We start from the raw sequence: 19,671 nt of genomic DNA, 5'->3' as shown, positions 1-19,671 counted from the left end.
GATGAATGTGTGGAGATTGTAAGTAAATAGTTGCCGCTCCAGTTCTACCAGACAGAAGAATTCTTTCATCTGGAGTTCAAGGTTTTTTGAATCCACATGATGGTATCTCTCTCTCTCTCTCTAATGGCATGCTTCATTTTGTTTCTTACAAGAATCCAGCTCAACACTGGATTTTACATATCCCACTGGGCGTGTTTTCAGCAGAGGAAGGCACATAAAATATGACGGGCGGCAAGCCCACCACCTTCCTGCCCACCCCTGAGCTGTTCCCCTTAATACAGGGGGTGGATGCTGAAATCAGCAGCCCATTAAGGGTTAATTGAGGTAGTTAACAAGCCAATTAACCTGGATAATACACGTGCCCACACCATAGTACAGTTGGCATAGGTAGGCGGGTAAAAATGGGCTGGAACGAAGCCGGGTATGACCTTTGGGGGTGGGGGTGTTCTAAACACATTGGAGGCACCCCCCCCAAACTTTTACCCCTGCCTATGTTCCCTCTCACCTGGCCCCTAAAACAAGCCCCCCCACCCCCATCACTAGGCTGCCTGAGCCCTCCTCACCCAAAAAGGCCTGATTTACCTGTCCCCTGGCACCCACCTTCTCTTCTTCCTGGGCCTGCTGCAGACATGGCAGCGCCCACTACTGAGCTCTGGCGCTGCTAGGACTACTGGAGCTGCCAGCCAATCTGATTGGCTTCCTCCCACTGAGGGACAGAAGTCCCCCGAGCACCTTGGTTAGCCCACCTGCCGCATGTTATGGCTGCAGGCAGACTTCTTTCAGTGCATTAGTTCCCGGCCGACTTTCCTTCTGAGAAGTGGGTGGCGGGTGGGCGGCAGAAGAGCAGTCCACCACCCTCACCCCTGCCCCCCCAGTGAAATCTAGCCCTTGGAAAATGGCAACAGATAATGTTAATTTTTTTTTCACAAAAGCACAGTAATTATGTTTTTATTACTGTTCAATATTTCCAAGTCCATATGGCCTCTTGAAAGTCCATTTATTTACTTGCTTCCCCAAATTTTCCACCCTTCCCTTTCTCTTGAAAGCAGTCATTTATGATTGGACACTATCCACCATTCAGTGGCTTGTCCAAGTTGCTATTCATCATGATTCAAGCAAAAGAGTGAATCATGGCAAGTTGTTCAATCATGGAGAACTCTGTCTCCACAAAAAGCAGTGGTTTATAGCACAGGCGAGCCTTTGACCCATTCTGTCTCTGCTGCCTCTTTACTAGAGGAATCCAAAACCAGGTCCACAGCTGAAATCTCTCCCATATTCATGAACCTTCTGCTTCTTCAAACTCTTAACTTTTCCCTTAAAAAATTGTGATCTTTGCCAAGACCTATCCATGTCATGCCCAGCAACCCTCTGAGCAATTATATTCCTTTTCATCTCTCTTTTCACTCTCTTACTGATAATTTTTAAAACTTCCATTAGATTGCCTCTACCTATCGCTGGCCTTCTATCCAGCTTCACCTGTTCCACTCCCCCTTAAACAGTATATACTTCACCATATTTTTACTTCTCTTTAGTTCTGAAGAAGAGTCATACGGACTTGAAACGTTAACTCTGTCTTTCTCTCCACAGATGCTGTCAGACCTGCTGAGTTTTTCCAGCATTTTTTGTTTTTGTTTCAGATTTCCAGCATCTGCAGTATTTTGCCTTTATGCTATTTAATTTATTGAGCTTCTTTCCTTTTGCATGATTTGGGTTTTATTAGTTGCATCCCTCTCAGAAGGGTACACTTTGAAGGAATTATTTTCGTTAATTTGATAAGACCGAGAAAACCCAGAGTCTGCTTATGACTAGATCAATGAAGGAAACCCACCACCACTTTCACAGCAATAAATGTATCCTCCTAGGCGTTGACCACATGCTGAAAACAAGTCATTTATTTTTATCTACAGTGATTTATTTCCGCTATTTCAGGTTAATTTTGAACAGAATGTCCAAAAGCGCTGAATCGTGACAATTGTAAAAGACAATTGTTTTGCATAACAAGACAACAGCAGCATTGAACTAAATCGGAGATTTGCAAAGAACTTAAATTATCCCCGGAGAAAAGGATTAAGGACATTAAAGACAATGACGTAACAAATAAGAGTCAGTGGATAACATCTCCCGATGTTACAGTACGTGATTAAATTGACAGAGGAAAGTGACAATTCTGGAACTGGAAGTTAAAATGTGTATGGCGTAAATGGAATTAAACTGTCAATACTTATTGTTTGCAACACTTGATAGCAGTACAATTGTACACGCTGATATCTTCTTTTTGTGTGAACAAATATTTGCATATTTATTTAAATGCTATGTCAAATATCGTTCTCTGTTCAGAAAACGCTATGAAACCCTGGCTCTTATAAATAAATAAAAATATATCATCATCATAAAATACCAACTTTCGGTTTCAATTTAAAATTGGAGTTTGTGTGGACCTTTGGTAAGAAAATGGAAACCATTTAAGCCAGAATTACATTTGCAACTAGAAAGGAAGGAATGTCATGCTGGGAGTACACGTAATTATCAGTGAATTGGTTCTTATCTTTTGTCCTTAAAGCGGTTTGTCGAATATGAATTGTGCCCTAATTTAATGCAAAGGTTGGTATTCAAAATGCGCTGCCGGGAAGGTGGAGGTGAGAATTACCTGATAATTGTTAATGGGTTTGTGTTAGTGAATGTCTGGAGTTCAGATCAAACATAGAATTAATTTAACGCTACCATTAGAATGCATTGTCCTCCAGCCAGATTTCACATTTAGAACCAGAAACAGTGCTGTTACTGTATGCTGTTATTTAATGGGAATAATGGAATTTTCAGCAGTTACTAGGTAAGTTTGTGTCTTTTTAAGACGGCAATAAAACATTAACCATTGTTGAGTTTGAATTGGTAATCTTGCCCCTGCTTTTCCAGGTTTCTCCTAGTGTTCTTCCCCTTCCAGGCTGTCGGGTTTGGGAACGGTAAGTGACCATTCGCCTACTGATCAATTTACTATAACGACTTTAAATTTCAGTCGACCATCTTCTGTATTGTCTGTCTGTTTCAGACTGTGGAGGTGATTGGAATTGTGATCGACAGATTGCAAAGTCCACTCTTCAGAAACCAGTCGGGAAAAGCCCCAAATCTCTCACTGAATTTAACCGGCTGAACGGCAAACGCCAAGAACCAAATTCTTCCCAGACGGTTAACATCATTCGTTTCGGTGGGCTGACGGACAGTAAGTTACTTGCCAGTTATAGAATTGAGTTTGAGCCTCCTTTTCTTTATTCTTCTAAAGCGGCAATATTGTCAACACTTAAGGTCTGAATATAGTCCTATCGTGTATTTAATGCGTATATAATGTCCCAGTTAGGTTCCTCTAAAGAATCCTATGGTCTTTCGAAATCAAATAGAAAACGGGCTTCTCACAAAAATTGTTTTCAGTTGTTAACTCTCCAAATGTTTATTTTAACTTTTTTGTATTAGTTATTGCAAAACACTTATGCAGGAAATAAGCTTAGTTTCTTGTATCTAGATTTTGAATTCTTGCATACTGACTCAACAGAATGTCTATGGGATAGCCGCCTGTGTGTTACAGAGCAATGGACTTACCCAACTTCCTGACTGCCCAGCCAAAGTGGCATTCTGCTCATTAGTGCATGAATGCAATGTAAATTTTTGATGGTTGTGAAGAGCCATGGTCTAATTCCTAATAAATAAAAAATAAAACTGTACAGGACGGACTGAGGAGCTTTTAAAAGTCCTTTTGCTCTTTTATTACAGTTTAAATGTATCTTCCTCAGGATTTATTCTCCAAGATGTGTCTCTGCTTGATCCCAACCGTAAGATATAGTACACATAAGTGGTTTTAGCTTTACAGCATAGTCTATGTATTATATAACATATATATTTTAACTCTTGCTGCTTCCATTTTGAGATTTTTGAATTAATTGGTGTTCTTGGCCTCCAGGCAAGACCCTGGACAGGAGTTGCTGCAGGAACGGTGGAACATGCATTCTGGGCAGTTTCTGCGCTTGTCCAATTCACTTTATTGGCAGATACTGTGAGCTGGATGAGCGCCTTAAGTAAGAAATTTTTCCTAATGTCGTCTTTCAAATTTACATTGCATTCTGCTAACTGGACTAATTGTTGTCATATTTCTGTTCTTTGGCAGGAGATGTGGCAAATTTAAAGATGGCCAGTGGGTTTTAAAGCATTGTACCTGGTGTAAATGTAGCTATGGGAGTCTACACTGCATTGAAGCATTTGGGAAGGTTGAGAACTGTGGTAAGTGTTAAGATGAACCTGTGGAGGGAGGCGGTGGGTAGAACTGGGTGTGGCCACTGCAAGTAGTACCTGTGCTGAAACAGAATACAAAGTGCATCCAGTACTTTGCCCGACTGTCTATATGCACATGTCTAAACTCCAGGCAATAAGTTCTATTTTCACTTTCTACCAATATTCTCTCCTTTTCATTCTGAAGGTTTTTTTTCTACTGGATATAATTCTATAAGCATTAGCTGCCCTTCAGTTCTTCCTTCAAATGGTAATTGTTCTGTGTGAGCCTGTACAGTAAGTACCTTAGAATCGTCAGCAAAAGGACACTAGTGATAAGTATGTAAGTCATTTCCCACATTTGTGCACTTTCAGCAAGGAGCATTGAATAACAGTGAGGAATGGAACCATGGCCAAATTTCCCCCTCTAATCCATGCTCCTGAGGCCGGTTATTCTAACTTTTGCCACTCCCAGTTGAGATCAGCTGAGTCCCTACTGAGGGAGATCAAAGCAAGGAACCTTTTGGCCTTTATGACTTGATGTTATGTCACTTGGTTCCTTCACAGGCTAGGGTTACTAGGTGTGAAGTTTCTGAAGTATTGCACAGCTTCACAAAGGATTATTGAAGTGTTCTAAAAGTATCTTTATAATCTTGGCCTGTGCAGTGCAACTACTTATCCCTGGAAACTTCATCTTAAAACTGTTCATAAATATGTTAGTGTCAGACTGTACATTGCGAATAATCAGATAAACCCTTTGTCCATGCCAGGCTGTCAACATTGGAGAAATGTTCATGAGGTTTATATTCTGTAAACCTGTATAAACTATGCACATAGTTAAAAGATCAAATTAGTCACATTTTGAATTCTGAATGAACAAATGATTATTACTCCTAAAATGAGGTGTGGGAAGCCACGTGCTAATTTTAACCAGAGTAACGGTGGGCCATTGCAATTGGGTTCTTTAGGCATTCCTGCTTTTAATAACACTTTTTTTGTGATGCCTGCTGGGGTTGTTTATGCATGAATGTTGGGCCTTAGCATTATTGGCCTCATAGCTGAAAAGCCCACTGAAACATGTATGAAGAAAGTACTGGTATGAGATACTGGAGGGACTGCCAAGACATATGGAACTATTAATCTGCATGGCTTTCAAAAATTTGCATTGGATATTTTACCACATTAAACAGTGCTGAGGTGTAGGGAGCTAGTGAAAAACAGTAAACGTCTGCATTAACAAAGACAATTGCACTGCCTCTAGTAATCCAATTTAGTGCTTTTTTTTAATATAGCATTCACTTTTTTTATAGCATTAATGCCAGTGGCATCCTTCCTTCCTCATCAGCAGTACTATAGGAGAGGTACAAAGGCCCCATGAACGGGACACAGCTGAACTAGAATTTTTTTGGGCTGGCAGCCAGCAATGTGAAGAAATGTGTAGTGATTCATTTTGTTAGGAAAAACATGGAGAAACCATATGAAATAAAGGCTGCAACTCTAAGTGGGTGCAGGAGCAGAGGGACTTGGGTGTACATGTTCATAATTCATTAAAGGTGGTGGGCCAGGTTGAGAGAGCAGTTAATAAAGCATACAGTATCCTTGGCTTTCTTAAGGACATAAGTGTACAAGAGCAAGGAAGCTCTGTTGAATTTGTATAAGATACTAGTATTGCATCCAGTTCTGGGTGCCACACTTTAGGAAGGATGTGATGGCATTGGAGAGAGTGGCAAGTAACATTTGTGCTATAAGTGGTAGGCAATGACCATCTCCAACAAAAGAGAATCTAGCCATTGCCACTTAATATTCAATGGCATTACCATTGCTGTACCCCCCACTATCAACATCCTGGGGGGGTTACCATTGACCAGAAACTGAACTAGACCAGCCATATAAATACTGTGGCTACAAGGGCAGGTCAGAGGCTAGGAATCTTGCAGCAAGCAACTCACCTCCTGACTCCAAAGCCTGTCCACCATCTACAAGGCACAAGTCAGGAGTGTGATGGAATACTCCCCACTTGCCTGGATGAGTACAGCTCCAACAACACAAGCTTGACTCCATCCACAAATATTCACTCCCTCCACTGACGCGCAGTGGCAGCAATGTGTACCATCTACAAGATGCGCTGCAGGAACTCACCAAGGCTCCTTAGCACCTTCCAAACCTGACAGCTATCATCTAGAAGGACAAGGGCAGCAGATGCATGGGAAAACCATCACCTGGAAGTTCTACTCCAAGCCCTCTGCCATCCTGAGTTGGAAATATATTGCCGTTCCTTCACTGTCACTGGGTCAAGATCCTTGAACTCCCTCCCTAACCACACTGTGGGTGTACCTGCACCACAGGGACTGCAGCGGTTAGAGAAGGTGGCTCACCACCACCTACTGATGGGCAATAAATGCTGACCCAGCCAGCAGCACCCACATCCCATGAATGAAATAAAGATTCACGAGAATGGCTCCAGGGCTGAGGAACTTCAGTTACAAAGATAGATTGGAGAAAAGAAGGCTGAGAGGAGATTTTGATAGAGGTATTCAAAATCAGGAGGGGCCTGGACAGAGAAGATGGGGAGAAACCGTACCCACTTGTGAGAGGATCATGAATGAGTGGGTTTGGGTATATATGTATAGATTTTAAGTAATTAGTAAAAGAAGCAAAAGTGAAATAAGGAAAAAGTTTCATACAGCAGATGGTTAGGGTCTGGAATGCACTGCCTGAGTAAAGTGAAGGTGGCAGCTTCAATTGATGCATTCAAAAAGGAATTAGACTGTCAATGTGCAGAGTTATGGGGAGAAGGTAGGGGGTTGGCACAAGGTGAGTTGCTCATTTGGAGAGCTGGTGCAGATCGGATTGGCCAAAGGGCGGCCTCTGCTGCAATGATTGTGCATTAAAGACAATTATTTCCTGATTTGTTTGATAACACAACACTACTGTCATGATGCCATGGGACATTTTAGAATGTTAAAGGTACAATATAAATGCAAGTTGTTTGGCCATGTCAATTTGGAACAGTCTAGAGATCAAAATTAAAGAAGCAGATTTATGATGGCCAAATTCGCCAGTGCTCTGAAATCTACCCTACGTTACAAATTGGGTGATTTCACTTCTTATGAGCAGAAAAGTAATGGTGATTTATATAAGAACAGGAGTAGGCCATTCAGCCCACATGCCTGTTCCAACATTCAATGCGATCATGGTTAATCTGTGACCTAACTCTATATACCTCCTTCGCCCCATATACCTTATTACCTTTGGCTAACAAAATTTAAAACAGATTGATAAGTTCTTTAACTGATCTAGTTCTATCATTTACAAAAAAGTTCCAGCTCCTACACTGGATTCAAGTTTTACTTCTACTTTTTAGACTGTCTTAGTCCTAGATACTCCAACCAGCAGAAATAATCAGTGTCCCATGTGTGTGCACACCATTATTTAAGGGGCCTGCATTACTCCTGACGTCCCTCTTTTTCCTAACACTTTTTTTAAAAAAAAAAAAATGATTTTGATATGTCTTGCAAGTTTATCCTCTTAATTCCTTTATGTAGCTCTTACTATTTTGCCACCCATCCTCTGCTGTTCGTTGCATCTTTCCCATTTCAGGATCTGTGCTTTATTTGCATGCTTTTTCTTTTTAGTTTCATGTCTCTTGCCCCTTAATTTGTCCTTGGCTCTTTTTGGCAAGTAAAGCTCTCTTCTTTCCCCCTTAGGGGTACAACTGATACTGTATCACCATTAAATCTTTGTTTGAACACCTCCCACTGATTCATTATTTTGCCTATTAACAGACTTGCCCAGTTGACTATGGATAGACTCATCACACCTAAATCAGCTAAATCTAGAATCCGTTTTGCATTTCAAACATTGTTAAACTCCTTCATATGATCACCACTATTAGATAAATTTTCATGGACAGTTAGGCTGTCGACTAAATCTGGCTCATTACTCATTACTAAATTTAATATAGCATGGCACCTTGTTGACAAGACATACTGCTGCAGGAGACTAGTCTGCTTATTAGAAAGTTAAAACCACCCCGCTTTTGCTACATGCTTGTCCAACCTCTGCATTTATGCAATCAACCATTTCATAGTTGCTACCAGGAGGCCTTTACAGGATAAAATATTTACACAACTCCATTACAGTTTTAAATTCTTTACTATTTCTTCTACCCAGGAGGTCTCCATTGACTGCTTACCCCTCATTATATCCTCATCATTGAAACAATGATGCTGCTCGCTCGCTCTCTCTCTCTCTCTCTCTCTCTCTCCTCATATTTAGTTCTCAATACCGAGAAGCCATGCCCCAGTAAGTTGTACTTGCGCCTGCAATTCATGCAAATTGTTCCTTATACTCCATGTGCTTGTATAAAGAATATTTAGGCCACAACCTTAACCTGTCTTTTCTGCTTTAATGTTTTGTTCTCCTGTTTCTTATTTCTTGTTACTTTGCAGCTTTTAGTTTTTCCCTTGTAGCTGACTGTTACTCAATTGTCTTCCTCTTTGTTTTCACACTTATTTGTAACACACTTTTTCTACTTGAGTCCTCGCTCCATTTACTTGATGTGAACTCCCTATTTATCCAGTGCTGGATGTTGCAAGTAGTATGACAAATCCAAAGCAGAGGTGTTGCGAAAGGTCGTGGGTGAGGTAAAGCTGCAGTTTACATGTGGAACCTGACAGTGTGTTTGAAAAATGCTGTTGAGGGGGGGGCAAGGATCTATCCTTGGAGGAACTTGGTAATAATGTGTAAGTGGGAAGAGAAACCATTGGAGGTGATTCCCTGGCTACAACTGATTCCATTTTTCACCATCCAGGTGAGTGCAGTCCCACCCAGCTGGATGATGGAGGAAGGTAGTGTGGCTTATGCTAAAGGCTGGAGACTGTTTATTTGAGAAGGGATGGTTTATAACTGTCATTTGTGGCTTTTAAGGGCTGTTTTACTACCGTGATATGACAGATATCTGATTAGAAGGATTCAAATGCGATTTAAGAAAGCTGGGAATAGACTTGGGAGGCAACATCCTCAAGAACTTGAGGAAGGGGATGATGGAGATGCAACAATACTAGCAAGAACCAGGGCAGGGGGGCCAATCTGAAATGGGTGATGACTTGAAGAGAAGACAGTACCTGAAGAATGAATCACTAACAATATCAGCTAACTGGGGGACAGAAAGGAGAAACAAATATAGAAAATTGTTGAAATAGTGGGTCACACAGCATCTGCAGAGAGGAAGTTGACATTTCATTGAAATGGTGGATGCTGCCAGACCTGCATATTCCCAACATTTTCAGTTGTCTTTCAGATTTCTAGCATCTGCAATATTTTGCTTTTGTATTGGGAGAAGATTTATGTGCAGTGATGTTCTTTTGTTCTGATGTAAAGAAAACCCTGACATTAACTTTCAATTTGCAAATAAACCAGATTAATAAATGGATCTAAACTTTCAACCCCTCCACTCACCCCGCCCTCCACCTCCCCCCAAAAAAACTGAAATGTTCAATATGCATAGTTTCAGAAGCACTTCCCACTGTTTTAGGAAATGGTCCCTTCTCAGTCTCCTATTGGGACTTGCTTGCTGGCTGCTATTTTCTATTGTGTCAGATGACTTGACTGTTGCAAACCTCATTAGCCTGACATTTACATGAAAATGCAACACTGGGAAAGATTGTTTAGCACACAGGCATAGTAGAATTACAATCATTAACCGATTCCTTAAGTGTTTACAATTGACCCCTAACCTGTGCAGAAATTTTCCCCCTTTTATTTTTTTCTCGGAAATCCTTGCATGTTAAACAAGTGACATCTAATTTTTGTTTTTTTTCATTCTAGATCCAGACCAGGATGATTACTATGATTATGATACGTTGACTGCTGATGCCTTCGGCCTGATACTAACAAGATCCCTGCTGCTGTCTGTGATGTGTCTTGCCATAGCATTTGCACTATGAATTTCATAGAATTTTATACAGGATAAAATATTTAATAGATATATTGGAAGGCCCTTGGGTATGAGGTTGCTTCATTCAGTGGAATTTTCTCCCTCTCCATGGACGCCAACCATCTCTAGTACCTAATGCAAGTGACTTCATTGGAAAGGCTAGATGGTGATTTTTTTTTTGACAGGTTGTTTAAATACAACACAGCCAAGTCTTATACTATACTCCCCTGTGTCCATATAGGTATTTCCAGTGTGTAGGGCTGGATAAGAACAGCATGGGGGATCCTGACTTTCCCACCACTTATCTCCACAACCCCTGCAGGCTCCCCCCACCCGCCACCCTGCCAAATATAAGCACTGATTGCTGGTCTGATTGAGATTAGTTAATGTTGCAAAGACCAGAGAACTATCCTGCAGTCTTGATGGACTGTTTAAAGGTCTCTGAATAAGTGCCAATATGAATTCATTTCTTCCTTCCTACCCAACTCGCTGCATGTTGTGCAATGGTCATGTAAGTTCTCTGTAAAATGTTATGCTACAGCACAGATTCCTACTCTGTGATGGGAAACTGATCAGGTACAGACAATGCCTGACTTCTGGACGTAAATCTGTTTTCATGTGTTTGTGACAGCCTTATTGAATCCTGTACAAAAACAGAATTACCTGGAAAAACTCAGCAGGTCTGGCAGCATCGGCGGAGAAGAAAAGAGTTGACGTTTTGAGTCCTCATGACCCTTCAGCAGACTTGAAACATCAACTCTTTTCTTCTCCGCCGATGGTGCCAGACCTGAGTTTTTCCAGGTAATTCTGTTTTTGTTTTGGATTTCCAGCATCTGCAGTAGTTTTTTGTTTTTATTGAATCCTGTACTACTTTGGGAAAAAAAACAGTATTGGGTTGCAATCGGCAAGGATCCTACATCAGGAGCCAAGGCAATAGTACGTAAAGCTGTGCAGTATAAAAGCCGTTTCCATGATAAATGTTTTTGTACATTGATGTTGGAAAATTACATTTTTTACCAGAGCATTGAGTACAAATTAGATATAAATGTTTCCAATGCTGTAAATGCTAGTTTTAATTTGTGTCTTTTACCTGTTTTAATTAGTACCTTGCTAAATTTTGCTGTAATTTGTTTTAATATCTAATGATGCAATAAAGCCAGGAAAAAGGTGCAATTAAATGGTCACTCCTATCTGCACTTGGAATCCAAAGTTTTCTGGGGATGTTGATGTCCAGTTGTGCCTGAAGATGGAGCAGTATTTCAGTCTTGACTGAGTGTAAAGACTAATAGTCAAAGCACCAGTGCCATCTTGTGGATGATTTAATCTTATTAGCCCAGCCAAATGATCCCATTTTCTAGTATTTGAAAAAATAGAAAATACTGGAAATACTTGGTGGGTCTGGCAGCGTCTGTGGGGAGAAACATTTCTGGTTGAGACCTTTAATCAGAACTCTGCTTTCTAGTACTTTTGTATTTCAAATAAAGGCATGTTATTTGGCTTGTGTGCTGTGCTGGACATGAGTCTGGGTCACAGAAGTACAATATTGTAGTGTTGATTCAACAGACCTGTGCTTGTAATTTGTGTCCTATGGTGCTAACTTATTGGGAAACATCTTCCAGGTATTCAATTTCACATTGATTTATTTTTAAAAATTTTTGCAGTAAGATGATAGTAAATGAAACTTCTCTATTTCAGAAATTTCAGGTGTCCATGCCAACTATGACATGGCTAATGCAAGTTGAAGATCCTTTTGCACCCAATGGTGACTATATGACGAACTTCCAGCTGAGTAAAATTGTCCACTTCACTATCAACGACATCAGGTGTAGTCTGGAGTTACTGTCCAAAGAGCAAACAAAAGGAGCCTTTCATCTGTTTGTGTGTGGGCAGAATTAAAACCTGGATACAGAGAGCATAAGTGTGGAGGAGGGAATACAGCCTGGAAAATTAACTTGAGGCTGCTTTCTGCTGCAAAATCTGCCAACAAATATATTTTGATGGCTCAACACCAACATTTCTTGCAACCCTTTGAATTTTAGATTGGAGAATTATCTGTGGAGGGGTCCAAAACCCACATCTGTTGTATAACCACACCTCATTGTTAGAGGCTGCACCAGCAGCCTTGCACTACAGGGGTTCGGGAAGAAGGCCTACTACCATCTTTATCAGGGTAACTTATCACATCCTTTAGGGAAAATGTTAGCATCTATTATACTGATGCCAGGCTAACAGGTCTGTAGTTCCCCCATTTTCTCTCCCCTTTTTAGTGGGGTTACATTTGTTACCTTACCATCTGCAGGAACCGTTGCAGAATCCATAGAATTTTGAAAGATGACCATCAACGCATCCATTATCTCTGCAGCCATCTCTTTCAACACTCTGGGATGCAGATCATCGGGTCCAGGGGATTTATCAACTTTCAGTCTCATTAATTTCTCCAGTACTTTTAAACTAATACTAATTTCTTTCAGTTCCTCGTTCTTGCTAATCCCTTGGTTCTCTAGTATTCCTCAGAGGATTTTTGTATCTTTCTCATGAAAACAGATACTGTATTTGTTTAGTTTCTCTGCCATTTCTTTCTTCATTATAAACTCCCCTGACTCTGCTTGTAGTGAGCCCATGTTTGTCTTTGCTAATCTTTTCCTTTTTTTACATACCTATGGAAACATCTTTACAGTCTGTTTCTCACTAGTTTACTTTCTCATTCTATTTTCTTCATTTTAGTTTCTTGGTCCTTCTTTGCTCAATTCTAAAATGCCCATAATCCTGGGACTTGCTACTTTGACTTTAACTTCTCTGCTTAGCCATGTTTGGATCACCTTTCCTGCTGGGCTTTTATGCTTCAAAAAAATGTAAATTTGTTGTAAACCATATTAGTTCTTTAAACACTAGACATTGCCTGTCTACTGTCATAGCTATTAATGTACTTAGTCTACCACAACCAATTTGCTCCTCATACCTTTGTAGTTTCCTTTGTTTAGATTTAAGATCTTAGCTTTGAATTGAGAATTGCATCACTTACAAGCTTAATGTAAAATTCTATCATTATGGTCACTCTTCCATAGATGCTCCTTCACAATGAGATTAATAAACCCTTTCTTATTGCACAGTACTAGATCTAAAATAGCCTATTCGTTCCTCAACATACTGCTCTAACATGTATACGAGAGTTTTCTAGGAGTTCATCCTCCATAGCATTAGACTGGGTAAACCTAATTAGCACTATGTAGATTGAAGTCCCCCATGATTACTGTATTACCCTTGTTACATGTACCTCTAATTTCATGATTTCTATCATGCCCTATATTACCACTACTGTTTAGCCTAGAAACAACTCCTACCAATGTTTGCTGCCCCTTGCTGTTTCTTAGCTCCACCCAAGCTGATTCTACATCTTGACCTTCTGATCTAAGATCCCCTCACTAATGTTCTGATTTCATCCTTTAACAGCGCAACCCTGTTGTCTTTTCATTTTTGCCTGTCCTTCCTATGAACGTCGAATACCCTTGAACATTCAGTTCCCAGCCTTGGTCACCCTGTAGCCACATCTCTAGCAATTAGATCATACCTGTTTACTTTCATTTGTGCCCTCAATTCATCTACCATGCTGTGTGCAGGTTATCATTGGCTCTGTCCATCTGGCTCTGTCCCCTCTCTACCACCCTAGTTGTACAACTCACCAAAACACTGGTCCCAGCATAATTTGTGTGAAGAATGTCCCAAAGGTACAGCTCCCACTAAGCTACACCACTGGGGCACTGGTGCCAGTGCCCCATGAATCAAAACCAACTTTTGAACCCCACATTTAACTCTAATCTTATTTACTCTACTCCAATTTGCTCATGGTTCAGGTAATAATCCAAACTTTTGAGTTTGTTTTTTAAATTTAGCTTTGAGCTGCTCATACTGTCCTCAGCAGAACCTCTTTCCTGGTCTTATCAGTCATTGGCACCTAGGTGGACCATGACAACTGGATCCTGACCCTCCCACTGCAGGTTTTTCTTTAGCCCAGAGCAGATGTCCCAAACCCTGGTGCCAGTAGGCAACACAACCTTCTGAGCTCCTGCTGTTGGCTGCAGAGAACTGTCAACCCCCCGATTATACTGTCCCCTACTACCACTACATTCCTATGGATTCCTGTGCCATGGTCAGTTCCCTCATTTCACCCTGCAGCCCCTGCTTTAGCCCATACAGGCTGCAAGAACCTTGAACCCATTGGAAAATTGCAAAGGTTGTGACTCCTCCACTTCTACCTTCTCGATCCCCATACCTGCTTCACACTCAATCCCTCCTGTCCCTGACTATGGACCAAATCAGATGACTCTATACTAAGGGGTGTAACTACCTCCTGGAGCCAAGTATCCAGGTAACTTTCTCCCTCCCGGATGTGTTGTAGTGTCTGCAGGTTGGCCTCCAGGTCAATGGCTCAGCTGAAGTGCCTCCAGCCTTAAACACTTATTGCAGATATGTTTGCCTTGGATCTCACAGGTGTCCACTAGCTTCCACCATCAGCAGCCACCACACATTACCTGTCCTGCCATCTTCATTGTGTTTAATTTTAATGTCTCTAGTTCTGCCTTTTGCTTATATTCTTATTTCAATAAATTTTTTATTTACCCTGATTGAAATTCCCTAGTTAAGATTAATAGGAAATACTCGGCCAATCTAAAGCTTACCACTATTAATAAAACCCGACAATTACTAAAATTACCTGCATTTGAAAAGATAAAGAAAAATGCTCATCAAGTGATTAACTACCTGTTTTCCTGTGATGTTACACTTTGATTTTTCTCAAGAGTGCGGTAGGTCTGCCCTGGAGCCATGGATTGAATTGCTTTTATAGATGTTGCTGCCTGTCTCTGAGTCCTTCTCTCTTGCTCTCATAGGTGCTGCTGTCTGCCCCTGGGTGGTGGTCCTCCTGTTCTTTTCCATATTAATGATTTTCAATATTCCTGCTCTTTTATAATGTTTAAATGACCGACCTGGCTCTCAAAAAACAGGCTGGTTGCCTGCTTCTTGGCCTACCTCTGGTTAAACCAGAATTGGGTGGGTTCGAGCTGGACTAATTTCCTTTTTCAGATTTTTTGAATTCTAATTTCTGATTTAACCCCCACCTACTTACATAATTGTAAAATTATGCTGTTGAAAACCTTCCACTAGAATTCATCTATAATCATTTGGTGCAATGTGGCAGCAATGTGTACCATCAACAAGATGCACTGTAGTAACTTGCCTGCTTCAATAGCAGCTCCCAAACCAGTGATCTCTATCGCTTAGAAAGATAATGGAGCAGGTGCATGGCCTCTACTACCATCTCGAGGGCAATTAGGGATGGTTCACACCCTGTAAATGAATAAATAAATAAAAATTCTAGGTGTCCATTATTCTGTCATGACTCTTCAATATTTAATCTTGATATCAACACTTTTGATTATTTATTGTTCTTTGTGTAGTCATTCTTAGATACTCAGCCTCTGTAAAATCACTTTTGGAAACTAATAGGCAGGTAATCACTCCGAGACTATTCCTTTCCATTCAATCACACCAAGCTTGCCACATTTAGGTCATTAGCTTAATCTGTAACCATGCTGAGCTATAACTGTTCCCCAATTCTTTTAAGAATTAAAAATTTTTGTTACAAAATACATAAATAGAAGTTGAAAGTTAATTATCTGCACACGAGTCCAGACAACAGTGAATCATTAAAAATACCTGGAAAAACTCAGCAGGTCTGGCAGCATCTGTGGAGGGGAGCACAGTTAATGTTTCAAGTCCGTATGACTCAGCAGAAGGGTCATACGGAATCGAAGCGTTAACTGTGTTCCTCTCCGCAGATGCTGCCAGACCTGCTGAGTTTTTCCAGGTATTATTTTTTGTTTTGGATTTCCAGCATCTGCAGTTTTTTGCTTTTATCTTAGTGAATCATCAAAGTTAAGCTGAAGAGGTTTGATATATTCCGTGCTATCGGATACTGGACTGGAGATTTAACCCATGCATTGGGACTTTATTTAATATGCATTTTCTTTCAACATTCACATAGCTACATATTACTTGGACTGCAGCAATGAAGCAACAAATTATCCTAAAGCACTGAAAATCGCAATGCTTAGTTTTGCAAAGAAGATACTCCATATCCTGTATTTACAGGGATGAGTAGTATCAAGTACAGATTAGCACAGTCCCCATGGGATAGATGTTAGCCTTGGATCAGTGGTAGTATTGTTGTCTCAGAGTCTGATGACTATGGGTTCAAGCCCCATTTGAGACTTTAGGACATAAGCTAGGCTGACTGAGGGAATACTGAAATGCTGGTAGTTGCTGTCTTTCGTATGATACATTAAACCAGATGCATCTGCCACCTGGGTGCAAGAATGAAATTCCATGGAATCCAGGGCATAAAAGTTTTCCTGGTGTCCTGGCCAACATTTATCCCTCAACCAACAGGTTATCTGGCCATTATCTCATTGGTTATGGTATCTTGCTGCGTCTGAACTATTTGCTGCATTTCCCTACCTCGCAACAGTAACTACTCTTTAAGAGTATGTCATTGCCTGTGAAGTACAACAGGAAATTGAGGTTCTATGGATATTATATAACACTTTACACAGCAAAATTCCATGTACAGCTTAGTGACTGTGTCACTTTAACTCTGCATATCTATGGATGGGTGTATATATGTGATACCCTCCATAGCCCAGGAACTATCACTGACAAGCTTACACAAAAATGTCAAAATGTTAACATTTGCAGATGAAACAAAACTTAGAAGTATTGTGAACTGTGAGGAGGATAGTGATAGACTTCAAGAAAACATAGGCTGGTGGAATGGGTGGACATGTGGCAAATGAGATTTAATGCAGTGAAGTGTAAAGTGATACATTTTGGTAACAAGGATGAAGAGAGGCAATATAAGCTAAAAGGGTGCAGGAATGGAGAGCCCTAGGAGTATATGTGCACAACTCATTGAAGGTGGTAGGGCAGTTTGAGAAAGTGGTTAAAAAGCTATACAGCATCCTGGACTTTATAAATAGCATAATAGGGCTGGATTTTTCCAGAGTAGGGCTGACTCCAGAGGCCTTTAAAAATGGTGGGTGGGAGCCGGATGCAGAAGTCCTGCCCCATTTCCAGCAGAAACCCATTTTTCCTGAGGAAGCAAAGGCAATGGGGTGTGAATCATACAGGTGGGAAACCCAAACTCAGCAGAACCATTTGAAATTAGTGATGAATTCAAACAGACCCATTTTCACTTTTCCAAAGGCCTTAACCCAAAGTGCAGGAGTCACAAATTGATGGAGGAGACATAAAACCTCTTGAAGGACGGATAAGGTCTGTTAAATGCCATGTCTGTAGTTATTTAAATCCCCAGCCCTTTAAACATGAAAAACCCAAGCTTCGGCAGTCAGAAAAAAACACACACTGCTGGAATGTATTGATTGACATGCCATCTGGGCTAGTTTAGAAAAATCTGAATCACCCTTTCCTGCAGTTTCAATAGAGTTTATTGTTGATATTTCCCAAGGGCTGTTATTACTGATGAGCCTATTATGAATGTTTGGCTGGGTTTCAAAAGATCCAAAATCACTTATTTCAGCAGGGAGCCTGAGTTAACATTTTGATAGTTTTAAGAGGCTATTAAAGCATTGGACGTCTTTGATGTTGTTACTGAATAGATTGATTTTTATAACAGATTGACCACTTGAGGTTATTTAAAATCTTTGAATTGGTTTCATGAATGAGTTTTTTTTGTATCGTGTACGTATAAGTGAGAGCTCTTCAATTTTTACAAATTCAATTTTTTCATCGTCACATGGCTCCTGAGGTCTACCCCTAGTGGATACTGGGGAGTGGCTATGGAGGTGGGATAGTCGTATGAGGGGGCAAAGGAGTGACATGGGAGTATGAGATGGTGTAGAGGTGGCATGTGGATATGAGGTGACATGGAGGTATGAGATGGCATGGAGGAGGAATGAGGGTGAGTGTGGGGGGTGAGGGGAGGGCCAAATAAACTTTCATAAAATTGGGACTCAGAGAGCTGAGGCAGGCCACCTTGGCACTCATCTGCCTCCGTGGTCATGTTCAAGTTGCCTTTGGAGGCAGCAGGCCCAACTCGATCACACCCCTGCTGACCCCTCCCCGTGGTGAAAACCATGCTTTTGGGGGTGTTTTCCATGGAGACAGGTCTGTGAGTAGCAAGATTTCCTGACTTGAGCTTCCCACCTCCATGACGAAAATCTGGCCTATAGATTACAAAAGCATGGAAGTTATGATGAACATTTATAAAAACACTTATTTGGCATCAACTGGAGTATTGTGTGCAATTCTAGGCGCTGCATTTTAATAAGGATGTGAAGGATTTAAAGAGAGTGCAGAAAAGATTTACAAGAATGCTTCCGAGCATGAGGAACTTCAGTTACCTGGAATGATTGGAGAGGCTGGGGCTGTTCTCCTCAGAGAAGGAAAGATTGAAAGTGGATTTGATAGAAATGTTCAAAATCATGAGGGGTCTGGACAGATTAGATAAAGAGGAATTGTTCCCATTGGTGAAACGGTTAAGAAACAGAGGACACCGATTTAAGGTGATTGGCAAAAGAACCAAAGGCAACATGAGATAAATCTTTTTTAACACAGTGAGTGGTTAGGGCGTTAGGCTCTGGAATGCACTGCGAAGGTGGTGGAGACAGAACAACCATGGCTTCCAAAAGGGAATTGGATAAGCTGGTGAAAAGAAAAAAAAATACAGAGAAACGGGGAAAGAGTAGAGGAGTAGAACTAGCTAAATTGTTCTTACAGAGAACTAGGAGAGATTCAATGGACCAAATGGCCTCCATTGGTGCCGTAACCTTTCTATGATCTTACGTTCACTTGGATAAAGCACTAGAGTGTAGCAGCTGGTGCATGAAGCCATAATCCAGTGAACTAATGCCTTCAAGTCAGAAGAGAGAAAACTGGAAGGAAAGGTGAAAGAAAAATTTATTTGGTGAATCAGTGGAGAGTTAATTTAGGGTTGAATTTTCATCATGGAGGTGGGAATCTTGAGTCTGGATACCTCCTGACTTGGCAAACTTGTCTCCTTGGAAACGGCCCCCCCACTCTCAATTTTCATTCCAGGGGGCGGGGGATTGAGTCAGCCTGCCCTTCCCCCACTGGCAAAAAATGGGATCTGCCGGAAATGAGGGTCAGACATCTGCATTCAGGTCCCACCTGTTCAGTCCTCAAAAATCTGGCCCTTAGACTTTGTGTATCCAATGGGAGCCATTGTGTTCGGAAGAGGAGAAAACTGTATAACAAAAGCAAATTATGCCTGAATATTAGCATTTTACACAAAATAATTTTAAATGTGGTCTCAGTGCTTCTTATAAGACCGTAAAACTGAAAGCTGGTTGGAAACCAAATTTCCTTGCTGTGTTTCATTTCACTTAAGTGATGGTGACAGAAACATAAGATCTAGAATGATAGCTACAAATCAACCGGAGCATTTG

At 40.9% G+C, this 19,671-nt stretch overlaps 1 protein-coding gene across 1 annotated transcript; it reads left to right on the top strand.

Moving 5' to 3' along the window:
- The first annotated feature begins 2,316 nt into the window (after positions 1 to 2,316).
- LOC144690495 (cryptic protein-like) lies at positions 2,317 to 11,370 on the top strand. Its single transcript, XM_078558038.1, has 6 exons — positions 2,317 to 2,601; positions 2,914 to 2,960; positions 3,047 to 3,217; positions 3,950 to 4,064; positions 4,154 to 4,266; positions 10,084 to 11,370. Exons 1-6 carry the CDS (start codon positions 2,594 to 2,596, stop codon positions 10,200 to 10,202), a joined length of 573 nt encoding a protein of 190 aa, XP_078414164.1. The 5' UTR covers positions 2,317 to 2,593; the 3' UTR covers positions 10,203 to 11,370.
- Positions 11,371 to 19,671: the final 8,301 nt, after the last annotated feature.

The sequence above is a fragment of the Cetorhinus maximus genome, chromosome 2, assembly GCF_964194155.1.
Source record: "Cetorhinus maximus chromosome 2, sCetMax3.hap1.1, whole genome shotgun sequence".
Classification (NCBI taxonomy): domain Eukaryota; kingdom Metazoa; phylum Chordata; class Chondrichthyes; order Lamniformes; family Cetorhinidae; genus Cetorhinus; species Cetorhinus maximus.
Note: the sequence above shows the minus strand (reverse complement) of the source record. Positions and strands in the feature narration are given on the sequence as shown.